The sequence below is a fragment of the Poecilia formosa genome, unplaced genomic scaffold, assembly GCF_000485575.1.
Source record: "Poecilia formosa unplaced genomic scaffold, Poecilia_formosa-5.1.2 Scaffold457, whole genome shotgun sequence".
Classification (NCBI taxonomy): domain Eukaryota; kingdom Metazoa; phylum Chordata; class Actinopteri; order Cyprinodontiformes; family Poeciliidae; genus Poecilia; species Poecilia formosa.
In genome coordinates, this window is record NW_006800396.1 from 265,931 (window position 1) to 280,899 (window position 14,969).

General features: G+C 42.2%; 1 protein-coding gene across 2 annotated transcripts; it reads right to left on the reverse strand.

Moving 5' to 3' along the window:
- Positions 1–249: 249 nt before the first annotated feature.
- Positions 250–14,897, reverse strand: meis3 (myeloid ecotropic viral integration site 3). 2 transcript variants are annotated; one of them, XM_016663938.1, is made up of 13 exons: positions 14,510–14,897; positions 13,990–14,099; positions 9,696–9,835; positions 9,278–9,426; positions 9,117–9,167; positions 8,985–9,035; positions 7,666–7,815; positions 7,474–7,582; positions 6,460–6,605; positions 5,713–5,789; positions 3,744–3,802; positions 3,559–3,645; positions 250–1,442 (listed from the first exon to the last, which is right to left on the reverse strand). In XM_016663938.1, exons 3-13 carry the CDS (start codon positions 9,832–9,834, stop codon positions 1,243–1,245), a joined length of 1,218 nt encoding a protein of 405 aa, XP_016519424.1. In that variant the 5' UTR covers position 9,835; positions 13,990–14,099; positions 14,510–14,897; the 3' UTR covers positions 250–1,242. The 2 variants fall into 2 exon arrangements, with proteins under 2 accessions (XP_016519424.1, XP_007577910.1); XM_007577848.2 differs by having other exon boundaries at positions 9,278–9,455; positions 14,510–14,890.
- Positions 14,898–14,969: the final 72 nt, after the last annotated feature.

Below are 14,969 nucleotides of genomic sequence, written 5' to 3' on the forward strand. Positions count from 1 at the left end.
AAGGGAAAAGACAGAAAAAAACATAAAAGCCACGGTAATAATTTATTCTCTTGAACTCTCAGCCTGATATTTGTTCTGTCTGCAGTCGTTTTGGACTCTGAAAGTGAGTTTTTGCACATTTCCTTCCCGGAGAACATCTGGAGCTGCAGTGACTGATCAGAAGGTTGAAATATAATTTCATTCAAAAACATAAGGCTCACTATTTTCACCAGCTAAACCGATCATATCAAACAAACAGATGACAAGTGACAAGGCTTACAAAAAACATTTTAATACTTTAAGTTTTTTTTTTTCACCATCATCATCATTCAGAAATTCTTCAGCGGTCCAAGCAAGAGCGGAGAAGGAGCCAAATGTCTGAAGAGTCCTTTGGCTGCAGCTTCCCTCTCACACAGCTGTGACAGTTAACGGTGGACTAGAAATGCTTGCAGAAGTCCTTCTGTATATGTGTGTGTGTGTGTGTGTGTGTGCGTGTGTATGTAGGTGTGTGTTAGAATGGCTTTCTGTGTCGTGTCTGTTGCTTCGTCTATCAGTGAGTTGGAGGAAAGCTAACGGACGGCTGCTGGCGCCTTAAGGAGGTCAGTGGTGCGAGAGCGAGGCAGACTGGAAGTCATTCAGAGTGTTTAGCTTCATGCTGAGGAAGAGCACTAACATTTCAACAAGCTCACATGAAGCTGCATCTGCCTGGAGTGGCACACATAAATATAAAAATATAAAAAAAACTCAAAAGAAAGCTTTAAATAAAGTGTATGTGTGTGTGTGTGTGTGTGTGTTTTTGACAGTCAGCGTGTGCAGGAAGACGGGGCGGCTGTGAGGAAGGTTTGGCTCGTAGGATCGAGTCCTGTCCAGTAACATCCAGGTGGTTGTGTTTCTGAGCCGGTCATCCTGTGGTTCAGGAGGCATGATGGGAAGTGTAGTTTAAAGCATGTGTCTCACCCACAGGACACAGTGGAGACATTTGAAGAGGAGGAAGCACTTCTACTCAGAGAGGTATGGCTTAAACCTGTGGGTCTAGACTCGGGAGTGTGTCGGTGAAATGTTTACGTGTGTGTGTGTTTTTGTCAGTCGATCAGCTACATTAAGGTCAGTGTCTCTCAGTGAGGAATGTAAACTTTTGGAGCAGTTTGTCTTTAAATAGGGTACTGGATCAGCCATTACACACACACTCCACACACTCACATTCATACAGTAACTCTTTTACACACACACACGTGCGCACACACGCTCTGCTCCCCCAGACAGCTAGTGTGCGTGTATGTCCAGTCCTTGGGCGATGAGCGGCTCCGCGGGGTGTGCATGCGGCGGCGGGTGGAGCAGCATGGCGGGGTGGGGGTGCGGGCCGGGGTACGAGTGGAGGGACGTTCCTGGGTGGGGGGGGTAGCCAGGCTGGGACAGCAGAGCGGCGGGGTACTCGCCCTGAAGAGAGGACATTCCTGGTAGACCTGGTGGAAAGTAAAAGAAATATATGTAAGATTTAGAACTGCATGATGAACACCTGAGTCATCATAACTTTAAATATAACCAAGATGTGTAAAGATCAGCAGTAGAAGGACATTTGCAGGAAACCCAAAGTCAGAACTTGCATCCAAATGAAGGATGTCTTTCAAACTGTTTGTGAAGTTAAACATGAAAAGATCAAAGTTCCAGAAAACTGAAAAACAGCCGAAACACTGAGTTTCTTTAGAGTTGCCTTTGATTAATAATAACTGGAAAATTGATCAATATATTTGATATATATTTGGTTGATGACTTTGATGATGGCGTTTGACCAAAAGTAATGTTTATTTATGCTTCATAAACGATTATAGTTTACTTTAAACTGGCTTACAGCTGAAATGTGCTAATTTATATCTTGGCTATTTAATCAAGAGATGTTTGTTTCAGCAACATTTATTCAACGTGTTTTGCAACAGAAAAGAGGATTTTGTATCCTTTATAGTACATTTTTATTATGGAATTTAATTTGTTAATGTTTTACAATATTTTGTTTTGGTGTCTATTTTGACATCCTAGATGTATTTATGTCTTGTAAATAAACCCGAGAAGGCTTTATTTGACACTCAAATAAACAATTGCCAAATTTATTTTTCAGAACAGTTCAGGATTTTTGAAGCGAGGTTATGTTAAAATGTCATAAGCAGTTTGTATCTTAGTTACAGTAGATGCCAGCAGGAAAAATATTGTCTTTATGTAGTACAAGTGAAGATCAGCTGGTCCTGAAAGCTGAAGCTAACAGTTTTAGAAAGCAGTGGCGCGTTGACATTTTGGATAGCCTGAAAAAAAAGTATTCACTCCACCTGTTGTAAAATTCACACATAGATTTATGTGTGAGGTCGTTGCGTTTCACCCTGCTGGACCTCAGAGAGGACCATGGATGCCAGGAGGGTCCACATGCAGATGAAGACCAAGATTTCTGTCAGGTTCAAGGTTCAATCTCTGTCAACATTCTAGCCGAAGACTTACAGTGCAGCTAACCTACGGAGTTCACCCAAGCTGAGGATTCCCAGACCTCTGCTGAGAAACTGTGGAGTCATACGTCTCACAGATAACCCGATAAAAAAGGTAAAGACTCTTTTGTTGATTTAGAACGGACGCGGAATGTCAGTGAAGATGCTTTTTGTTCTTATTCTTACGAGAATTAAAGTGTTGGTTGAGCTACCAACTTTACTTGGAGACTTAGAGTCCAAGCTGGACTTTTTACCAGACAAAGTATGCCACAGAAAAACACAACAAAGGAACAACACGACAAACAAACGATATAAAAAGCAGTAGATATAAAAAACGACATAAAACAAATATGACTCAAAAAAAGGAAAATGGGCCTCTGTCTCTTTAAGAAGCTTCTGCTTAATCTGACACAACAATGCTTCTCAGACTGAGAAGTTGTTCGTATGATGAGCTCATCACCGGTGCTCTTCTGAGAGCCGTTGTTGAGGTAACCCCGAATGGTTGCCATTGGAGATTCACAGCTTTCTAAAACATGCATGAAAGAATAAAAGCAACACTCCAGGTATGTTTTTGATGAGGGAACAACGCATGAAAAAAAGCTAAGAAAAAGTGAATTTTACATAATATCTCCACCCCCCTTTACGACAAACATCAGTGATTTATATAAATGCTGTTTTGTCTGTATCCCATCTGCATTGGGCAGCTGTTTACACCTGATTACTCACACAAAGAATAAAAAAGGAGGCAATTTGCCACCTACGATCTAATATCCAAAATATCTTCAGTTTTTTTTTTTATAACTAGGCTGTGGTATGTGATCTTAACAGCTGTAAGTGGGGCCAAAATTGAAGAAGACGAATATTTTTAACTTTAAGTAAAAGAAAATGTTTTCTCAGATATCGCTGAGAAAACGGCAGTAAAATGTGCATCTGTCAGGGACTATTTTCAGCAGCACATAATCCCACGGTCAGCGCTCTGGTGAATATTTTCAGCGGCAGCATGGTGTCTGAGTCACATTAAACTAAAGGGTCTAAAAGTAAGTGTGTGACTCTCATATTTACGTGTTAAACTACGTGTAGATAAAAGCGGGGTTGAATCAGCTGGCCGTACCTGTCGTCCGAAGCCCCAGATGGGCCTGTCCGTCGAGGCCGTAGCCTCCCAGTGCAGCTCCCTCTGGACTGTAGGGACCACCCTGACCTGGGAGACCCCACACACACACACACACACACACCTTCAGACACAAATACACACTCAGACACATCACAAATATACACAAAGACTGGCTGAACACAGACCTGAGCGGTTTGACTGGTCAATCATTGGCTGAACTATTCTCCTCCGGGCGTTGATGAACCTGGACGAAGCAAGAGACGTGAAGACAGGATGTGGAGAGAGAGAGAGAGAGAGAGAGAGAGAGAGGGAGCAAGAGAGAGAGAGAGAAAAAGAGAGAGAGAGAGAGAGAGAGAGAGATGGACAAGGTCAACCGTTAATGGAGAAAAAGGCAAAGAGGGAGACTATTAACCTTTTCCCTTTTACAAGCACTTAACCCTTTCAGAGAGCAGAGTAAATCAACGTTAGGGCAGAGAGCGTATTGATCCGCCCTGTGATAATTGATTGATCTGCATTGATCTGCTCACTTTGTGTGCTGCTGCTGTGGCGAAGGTACACCTAAAAACATGTAAGCTACAACATGAAGGAAATCCTTTTTATCGGCGTGAAACAGAATAAAAAATTCTTACACACAGAAAAGGAACCACTTGGGAAAAGCTTTCTGGAAAGCAGAACTACGTTTAAGTCTGCGGCCGTGAAATGGAAACTGAGAAGCAGTAAATAATCTGATTATTGGATATTGATCCGTAGTTTCGTTTTATGAGCAACAGGATTTCACTGGACTGCAGCTTGAGGGGAAAAATGCTTTGCAGTACGTTTTTCTCGGCGTCATTAACTATGCTCCAGTGAACTAGATTATAATGATCTTTGTGAAAATCTTGTAAAGCTGTGACCTTTTTTTTATTGACACTAAATGTGAACATTATAAAACACTTTGTATCGACTGTAAATTATTCATACCCCCTGAACTTTTCACATCAGCTTATAATGGGATGTATTTTATTTGGGATTTTACATCAAAGTGCATAATTATGAATAAGATGGAAAATGATCCGAGTTTCAACATGTTTTGCTAAACAAATTAAAATGTGTTTCATGCATTTTGCAGCTACAGCTTCTCTAACAGCTTTGCTTATTTAGAGATCGAGAATCTGCCCTGTTTTTCTTTGTTAAATAGTTAAATCTCAGTGAAATTGGCTAGAAAACGTCTGTGAAAATCAGTTTTCAAGTCTTTCTCAGTTGTATTCAGATCTGGACTTTGACTGCCAGATTAATATGATTTAAACAATAATATTGGCTGGTGATGTGCACAGATACCAGCAGAAATACTTTTAACATTTTCTTAGGTGTAAAGCTCGTAGTTATTCCACACTCTTTCCATTTTCAGATGATGGACTGAACATGCTTTAAATGCTTTGATTTTCTAAATGAAGTTTGGCAAGTTGCATTAAATTGTATTTTTGAACTTTTCATGGTGCCATTTATGTAGCTCTTTCTGCTCTGATGACTAAACCTAATCTTAAAAATGGTGGTGATGTGATGTTGGATATCTGTGTGTTTTTCATGTTCCCCAGAACAGAAACCTGCTGTAAAACAATTATGCTGAGTGAGGCCTGTTTTCTTTTTCTCCTTTTTTTTTTAACTGCTTAAAAATTAAATAAATAAAAAATAAATAGCATCTCTCATCTGTGAGATGTTAAACCTTATTTTAAACATCTCCACAGCTTTCTTCCTGCTTGTTTACATGAAGCTTTTTGTTCACTAATGTTCTCCAACAAACCTGGATTTATACCGAGTTATGCCATTTTGTTATGTTTATGTTTTCTGGATAAAATCCACTTTATTTAAGTGATATACAGTGGTTGACCATAAATGCAAAACCACACTTTTTATTTGCAAAATAATTTAATAACCGTGTTTAATTCTCCTTCCACCTTACAATTATACACTACTTTGTGTTGATCCCTCACATAAAAAAAAACCCAATAAATTACACTGTAATTGTAATTTAGCAAGTTGTGAAGAAGTTCAGCTTGTCTGAATGCTTACGCAAGGCGAAGAAAATTCATCATTTCCTCTTAAACAAGAGAGTTTAACTGATTATCGGAAAGCCGCGGGGCTGGGATTAGTGTATTGATCGAGCAGAGCACTGACCAGTTGTTGACCTGTAAGATGGTCAGCCCCGTGTCCTGCGACAGCTGCTTCTTCTGCTCCTCCGACGGGTACGGGTGCTGTAAACACACACACACACACACACACGCACAAAAAAGGAGAGTGGAAAGTTAAGCAAATCAAAGCCAGGCCCTGACGTGTGTTGCTGGCAGCAGTGAGACGACTGATGGGAGAATCCTCCCAGAGAAACATGAAGCCTCACCTTAAACCCAGACTGAAATAATGTGTGTGAACTCTCAGTGTGGATTCTGAAGACCCTTCATCTAAATTCCCGTCTGCTCTCACATTTAAAGCCTCACTAAGCCCGCTAACTCTGTCTCTTTTTCCCTTTCCACCACGCACACAGACACATACTGCAATAATTGGAGTGAAGCAACATTTGACCTGCTTCATTTAGTAGCTAATTACTAATCTAACCACCTTACCAACAATTACACACTCCATTTCTATCACTTCTAATATGAGCATATTCACATAATCACTTAATCCCCCAGTTTTTCATTTAATTTAATTGACCTCCATCGCACACTCGCTTCCCTTCTTTGTCTATCCTCGCACATGACGTTTTTCCCACAGTAAATCCTCTGCGCAGTAATCATTCTCCCACCACTGTACACAAGCCGTCTTTCTTCGCCTATATGTCTGCAAGGGTGGCCCTAACAAATGCATTTCAAATGTAATGGATAATTTTGACAATATGTGATCGAAAAAGGAAAACGGGAAGCTCACCGACAGGTGCTGGAAGAGCCACGCTCTCATGATGTTTGTGGCCACTTTGGGGAAGATGCCCCTCTTCTTGTTGTTCCTCCTGTCCCGGTCACTCTCGTCCTCCTCCCCCGTGCTGGGGGAGGCCACTCCCCCATCGAGGCCGTCTCCTGCAAGAGCGACCTTGACGTCATTGCATGCTAGCAAACAGACGTATTCATACACGTCCAGCTGATATACAGCTCTGGAAAAAATGAAGAGGCCGCTCCAAAATGATCAGTTTATCTGATTCTACTCTTTATATGTATATTTTTGAGTAAAATGAACATTGTTCTTTAACTCTATGAACTACTGACAACATGTCTCCCAAATTCCAAGTAAGAATTTTAGTATTTATTTGCAGAAAATGAGAAATGGTCAAAATAATGAAAAAGATGCAGCGCTTTCAGACCTCAAATAAAGCAAAGAAAACAAGTTCATATTAATTTAGAAACAACAATACTAATGTTTTAACACAGGAAGAGTTCAGAAATCAATATTTGGTGGAATAATCATAAGGTTTTCAATGGGGTTCAGTAAAGTGGGCTCTTAATTGTTTCCAAAGCTGCATAGAGGATTTTGTTTTCATGGCACGACTTAAAAAGTCGTCTGATTGGCACCCACTGCCTGCAGAACTGACATGTACATTCATATCAATTCATTCATATGAGGCCCATTTGTCATATTAAAGTATCTTTTGTTAAAGCTGCAGAATGTAACTTTTAAAATATTGTGTTTTTTTATATATATTTGTGTGTTCTTGCGGTTCAGGGGATGTCAGATGTATGAGTTTTATCCAACAGCAGCTCCGTTGTCATTGATGACTATTTGTCCGAATCAGACTTTTGTATGACTATAGAGGCTAAAATTTGCTATACAAGTGAAGAACATCAAACAATTTACAAGACTTACTGGCTGTGTCAGACATTTACCAAACATTTGGTCACATCTTCGTTTGCAGTATTTTCCACCAGAACTCGTGTGAACATGTGTGCAAACCTGCGTCGCTGCAGTTGTCCCCTGTGCTGTGTGAGGGCAGCCCACAGGTGCCTGGTGTTCCTAGAGGCGTAGTGGCACATTCATCTGGCTCCCGTAACCACGATGCATTCTGCAGCGCAGGGAAAAGGATGGAGGAGAGAATGCTGGGCAGAAACTGCTGCAAGGGACTATAAAAATGACTGGGTGTCTCACCTGTTCTGACAAACTGGTGCAGGAGCCGCCAAAGTCCTCCATGTCGGACTTGGAGCCTCCCTCCCGCTCATCCAGCACCAGGTCAGTGGGCATCTTTCCCTTCAGGCAGGTGATGTAGCGATGGCAGAAGTTATCACACAGGTCGTGCACCTTCAGACACAAATTATGTCTTATTATGGTCGGCATCAGTTTGCAATGATGCGCTGAAAGTTTTACCAAAAGAATTTTGCCTTTCAGTTTTAAGACATTAACATTTTCTGATGTATGTTCTTTGCTTTATTTTTTCTCCTTGATGGCCATGTAAGCACATTTACTAGAGAATAACCGATCCACATTTAACCAGATGTCTGGTTATCTTAGATGTCTGACCTGCTGTTTTCATTTCTGAGATGCGGCAAGAAATCAGCAGACTTTTAGGTAAATTGGCTCTAAAATTTCAAAATTGGGATTTTTTTTCAACGTAAAATTTGTAAGCGCTAACAGGTTGTGCTAACAACAACAACAACAACACTAACAAAGAAATACAAGATATATAATTTCTAGAGAAGCACGTCAGCTGTTCTCCAACCGAGAGTTTGATGGTCATCTTTGTTCCTCAAGCTCTGATTTTTTTTAAGCTTTCTTTGTTTTTTACACGACTTTTCAAGAAACAGTCGTCAAGTTTTCAAGGAGACACTTCCTCCCACTCACCTTGGTGGCATTTCCTCAAACTAGAAAAGGAATACATATTTAGAATCAGCTTCTGCATGTGCAAGGGATATGCTGAGTATGTCAAAGCAAAGTCTCTCTGTTTTATCATTTTGAGCTTTCAACAAGAGCCTCTCAGAAAATCTGCAAAGTTTGGAAACTTCAGGTTTTTCACTTTTATTGAAAATACACACGGAGACTCATGTTTACGTTTAATTATGCTAACCACAATGAGAACTAGACGAGATGCTAAAGACGATTCAGAGCGGCAATTCTATTATCTCTTCACCCCCAAACTTTGTTTTACAGAAAATCACTTCAGTTTTATTACATAAAAAAGTAATGGCTGCTCAGGGCAGGAAGGTGAGAAAGAGAAATGTTCAACACGGCTAAATTCTAAGGGAAATTAGCTAAAATCAGTATCAGCAAAAAAACAAACACCAGACATCTTCCTCAAATTTCAAAGAGTAATGTTTGTTGATGAGTTCATAGACCGAATAATGAATTGGAAATGCAAATCCGGCAGTTCAAGCTAAACATAAATATATTTACACAGAATGAAACTAAAGAGCTGTTTAACATCTGAGATAAATTAGCACATTTTAATAACAACATGCTGGGATTTGACCAACCTTCTCTAGCTCCAGTAAATGAAAGCGAAGAACCTGTATGGCCTGGATCATCTGTTGGAGAGGATTATCATGTTAACATCTCTCACAAAGTGCATTTTAAATTCTAGTGAGCTGTCAGTTCATGAGTCATACCAAGTTGTCCAGCTCAGGATTGGAAGAAAAAATCGGCTTCTCGGAGCGAATCTGCAACGCACGTTCAGGATCTCAGCACAAAATGCTTCAACAACAAACAAAACAAAAAACAAAAAAAAACACTTTGCTGTTCCCCTGCTTCCTGGTCGGTGCTCACCCACCTGCTTGGCGAAGGCGGCGATGTCGTCGTTGAAGGACTCGGAGGAGCAGACGTCACTGTGGTTGGCCATGCCGGGGAGGTGGGAGGTGGCTGAGAGGGAGGAGGAGGAGTCCCGAGGGGAGCAGGTGGCCAGCTCACACTTCTCAAACACTAAGGCCAGCAGTGGAAAAAGTGGGTGACTGCCCACACACACACACACACACACACACACATGAACATAAACAGTTAACATACTGGACATAAACACCGTAACAGTTGGTATAGAGAACACATGATACAGAACACGATACACAAACTGTACACCACAGCATGTATGAAGCAGACAGCTGTAAACACTTCACACGTATTTTCACATTTAGCATGCACTGTAAATACACACTGCATGTCAGCCTGCTGCAGGGTCACATAAATCCTCCTACCCATAGATCTGGTCTTTGTGGTGTTTAAGGGAGTCAGGGATGGCGGGGCCGTACTGTGGCGGAGGAAGCGCCCTGACGTCGTCCCCGTAGCCCCCCACCGGCATGCCCTCCGACCCTGAGTAGTGCACCAGCTCTTCATACTGAAACACAATTAGACGGAGAGACAGAAAGAGTGAGACACACTCAACATCTGCGGCCGTGTGACACGAAATCTCACCGTTATTTTATTATGTGACCGATCTGTCAGGGGGACCAGAGCTTCACGGCTTACTGGACTGCTGTACCGTTGGTAAACATGATGTGATTTTATAATTTAGGAGCTTTTGTGTGTGTGTGTGTGTGTGTGTGTGTGTGTGTGTGTGTGTGTGCGTGTGTGTGTGTGTGTGTGTGTGTGTGTGTGTGCCTCTGCAGGGACTTTGAGCTGTGGTTTGATCAAAAATTAACTGTTGCCGCTGCCTTTTATGTTGCTTGCAATGCTGTTCTTTGTGTCCAAGTTTACCCATTTTTCATGTCCTGCAACACATCGAATATTGAGTCGTTCTTTAGTGGAAATTAAATGAAATTATTCAATGAAGAAAACAATAAACTGCTGAAACCTGAATTTATTATCATAACTATGCTTATAAGCATTAGTTAGGCTGTGAGGCTGCAGACTCCTGGCTTAGCTCAACACAGAATAATACATTATTATTTCCATTTCCTTTCCATAGTTCCTGCAAAGTGACTTTAGACGTTAATGTTCTGTTATTTGCTAGTCAACCTTTTGCTACATTTACAGCAGAAAGTTTTTTTGTGGCATGTCTCCACCAACTTTTCTGAATGGTTTCTTCACTCTTCTTTGCGAAATACCTCAAGTTCAGTCAGACTGGATGAGGAAGCATCCATGAACAGCAAATTTAATATCTTGAACAGAATCTCCTTTGGATTAAGGTCTGAACTTTGACTGGGACATTTTAACATATAAATGGGTGGTAGCCTCGGCTTTTTTGCAGCCTCTCACAGGTTTTCTTCCAGGACAGATGTGTGATTTTGCTCCATCTATCTTGGCTTTCGCTTGGAGCGGCTTCCCTGTCTCTGCTGAAGACTTCGCCATCTTTTAGGGATGGTGGGTTCAGGGTGATGTACAGTGTTAGTTTTCTGCCACACGCTCTGCTATGCATGTAGGCAGAGAAGTCCAAATTAGGTCTTCTCTGAGGAGAGGACCTTCCTCCACCGCTGTGTCCCCTACAAGGCACACTGCAAACTGGCTGTTTATAGATTTCCTTCAACAATTGTCTGTGGCAGCAAACTTTACGAACTCCTTCCTAAAATCTAAACCAGACGGAGCCGTGCTGAGACATCCCTCATGACCCCGCTGCGAGACCCTCACATGGGGCCTGCTCACACACAAGCAAAAACCACCATGACACAATGAATCAGACGCACATATGGCATGCTCTCAGGCACATGGCTCAGACAAATTCATAAGAAAAACACACACTCAGCAGCAGCCCGTCAGGGCGCACATTTCATGAATAAACACATCAGTCTGAGTGTGTTATGGAGCTAATCTGAGCCTGTTCGCTGCTCCTGCATGTCTGTGCTCAGGTCAGCAGATCTGCTTCTGTTTCTCTTTCTGATGGATTAAAGGGACACAGGTCACAGTCCCACAGGACGGCTGGGATCACGGGCGGACAACTCAAACGCACACCTTTCACTTCTCTGTTGTTTTAACCAAGCCACGGTGTGCTGACTCTGGCTTTCTTCTGTGGAGTCTAGAGGAAGAATATTGCAGCGGCTTACAGCCGAAATATGAGGCTCAAAAAGACGGCTTCTCTACAGCCGCTGACCTGTTTGGAGCCATTAAACGTTTCAACAAAGCTCAGAGACAAGGACATTCTGACCCAAAGTGTCCGATTTCTGCTAATTTTGACTCCATGTATAGACTGTACAACCTCTGGTGAAACAAAAGTTACACTGAACATATAAAAGCTATTTTCTGTCTTTTTTAAAACTGAACTAAAATCCTCCCCCTCCACATCCACGCACTGCTTCCCTGCTAGCCTTCTGCTGAACTCTACGTCTGTCCTAAATGGTTCGGGGCCCCATATGGTCACAGAAAGCACCTGCTCTGAGGCTCAGTCCCGGGACACCTTCTCGTTTTTATGGTGGTCGGCTATTAAAACAATCACCGCTATCAGATTGCGCGTCTCCTTTTACGCACGGGGCGGCTCGGGTTTCCGTGCGCCAGGAAGATCAAAGCGCGCGAGCTCAGACGCTGAATTACAGGAATTTGTATGTATAAAAAAAATAAAAATCAAACAACGAAACTGGTTAACAACTGTGCTGTTTCCAATGGAAAAGTTATTAAAAGCAAATTAGGCTTGATGAGGCTGCGTCAGCTGCTGTAACGACATCGGCATCAGAGCGTCTGCTAGAGAATAACGCAAATATGCGTCTCAGTGCTCGGCTTAATGTCGCGTTTAATGAAAGAGGGGCTGAGCTAATAAACGACACATAGTTCTTAACAGGAAATAGTTCAGTAAAAATCAGTTAGTCGGAAGACATGTGACTGTTTTTAAAATAAATTATTTGATGTTTGTTTCACACGCAGAAATCGTTGGAGTATATTTCAAGATTTTCACCTAAATTTATAACATACTTAAGTGTAGAAATTGACATTTCAATCCCTGTTTAATAAGCTAAAGATTTTTTTTAAGCCAAAAACTTTGGAATAAATTGAAACCTAACTCGTGAAAGCTTCGGGATGAAGGGAAAACATTTTCACGTAAATATTTTTAGAGTTATAAATCATACTGATTATTAAAATCTATTAATTTACTCTACTGTATGTAATAAGCACGTTAGAAATTAAGACATTCTTAATAAACTGTAAAGTATTTTACACAGAGCCCACACAACGGAACCTGTTGCAGACTGGAGCGCCTCCAAACAAGATTTTACGCAGCGTTTTATCCATGGAGTCAAGGCCATTTATCCAAATAAGATTAATCCAGTATGGCTAGATGCATTTTTATTCCTACAACAAACTGAAGACTTGTGTTCCTGAATTAGCTGGCCTTGTTAAAATCTCAGTCTTTAGTTTTAAATATCACGCATGCACTATAAAAATTGATTTTTGTACTGTATTCAATATTATAAATCAAAATTATAAAAAAAAAAAATAAACAAATATTAGTTTCTAAATGCATTTTTAATCTTGGGTAAAGTCTCACAACATTGACTGCAGACAACACTTTTAGACTTTTAAATCAAACTTTCACTGAAGTTGTTGCTTCAGTTGTTTTCATCGTGTGCCCAGCAGAGAACAGGAAGGTTGCTATGTTTATATTGGTGGTTTTATGAATCATTTATCAGCTTAGTAAAACTTAACAACTATCAGATGACTTATGGCTGAGAAAGTAGGTAGAAATATTTGAGCCTTAACTCTGAGGACCTTTACTCATCTCAGCTGTGACTCACAGGTAAAATGTTTCCACATCTCCTTGATGGAGCAGCTAAAGAAATGTTTATTACTTCACGAACACGTTGTACCTTCATCACAAGCCAGGTATTTTACCAGGTTTCTTGTTTGCAGGAGGCAAAGCGCTGAAAAGTAGTTTTGTCAGTCGTTTTAGATTCAGTGTGTGTTCACGTCTACTTTTTCAAATTCCGGCCTGTTTTCACACGGCTGTGGTTTTCTGTCTGCACACCCTACATCCTCTAATTGCTCTGTTCTCAGTAAGAGGAGCTCAGTCCGCCTGCTGCCCCTTCAGCCTCGGCCCGTTCCTCCTCCTCCTCCTCCTCCACCCCCACCACCGAGCCTCTGAATCAGTGTAGCAAAAAAACTGACCTACATACCGAGCTGAAGAGCTGTATCTCCTCTGCTCTGCCCTGCCTCTTAATGACCAACTCTCTAACCCTTAACTGACTGGCATCAAACAGCCTGAAATCAGGGCCTTTTATTTCAAGTTGCCTCATCCATTATAGCCATTGAATTGATGTTTATGGCTAAAAGTGATTTTAAAAGTGCTTGAGAATGAAATGTGTTGGTTCATTTTGGAGGTTTGCGATCATGCTTCCGTGCATAAAGTAATAAACACTCCTTTTACGGTGTTTCCCCACTAAGCATAAGCTGATGCATGTCACTTCCAGCCCACCGGTCTTTACTGGGCCTTGTGTGTTTTTTGTGGCGGCTGTCCACTGCAAACAAACCTCCCAGCCATGTGCTCCGGTTTTGATGCTTTAAACCCGATCAGACTGTTCCTACCCACACCTTCTCAGATAAACTAATAAAGAAGCCGATCAGACCTACCCTTTTCTCCATGCGACTCGACAGCCAGACCTACACCGGAGAGGTTGATGCGCTGCTCGGCTGTGCTCCAGCGATCCTTCCCCCCTCCCTTCCTCTCTGTCTCCGGGCTCCTGGAAATCAGAGTGCATTTGCTTTTATTTATTTTATTTTTTCTTCTTCTTCTTCTTCTTCTTCTTCTTCTTCTTCTTCTTCCTCTTCTTCTTCTTCATAAACGAATCAGTAATTAAGTTGTGAGCACGATCAACACGGAGACAGAACAGCCCGCAAGGAGTCAACACAAACATTAAGTGAGCGGAGAGCCGCTGTGTTTACTCCCTGTCCATCGCGTTTTATGTTACAACATAATGATGGCACTGGAGGTTTTATACGGGCGGCTGATGACCGCCTGTGTAAGCCTAATGGTTCATAATGCGCCCAAAGGTAATAAAGGCTTTAACTGATTCCCGCTGCCTATTTAATGCTACTGCTTGGCGAGTAGGAAGCCTACGGAGCTCCGGTAGAAAACCGTGAAATGTCCCACCGAGACGTAAATATCCAGTCCGGTTCGGGCCGTGTCCGGTGTGGGATTCCGGGGAGGTGGCAGGGGAGCAGCGGCTTCCTGCAGCGCCTCGCCTCCGCTTGGTGCGCCTCTCGCTCCGGATGGCTGAGGGATGATGCTCGGTGCTTCTCTTAGCGGCGTCCTCCCCCCCCTGCTCTCTCCTGCTTTTTGGCTCTCTGCGCTCGCTGTCCGCGCAGCAGCATACGGCGACAAGCTGGAAAATGTCACGGCCCGGAATGAGCGATGGTGTTTTCACCCTCAAGAGGAGAGAAAGAGGATGAGAGGCGGAGGAGGAGGAGGATGAAGAAGAAGAAGAAGAAGAAGAAGAAGAAGAGGAGGAGGAGGAGGAGTGACACTGGTGGTGGCAGGGCGGGTTGCGGGAAGGTTTCTGGGGGTCAAAACGCGACGGGATCTCTTTCCCCCCGCCCTCCTCCCCAACCCA

Excerpts from the sequence above, each read along its gene's own strand:
- meis3 (XM_007577848.2), bottom strand. Across the intron at positions 9,456-9,695 it reads CACAAAGACCAGATCTATGG|TCACCCACTTTTTCCACTGC; the intron begins GTAGGAGGATTT and ends GTGTGTGGGCAG. Across the intron at positions 7,583-7,665 it reads GCACCAGTTTGTCAGAACAG|AATGCATCGTGGTTACGGGA; the intron begins GTGAGACACCCA and ends CCTGCGCTGCAG.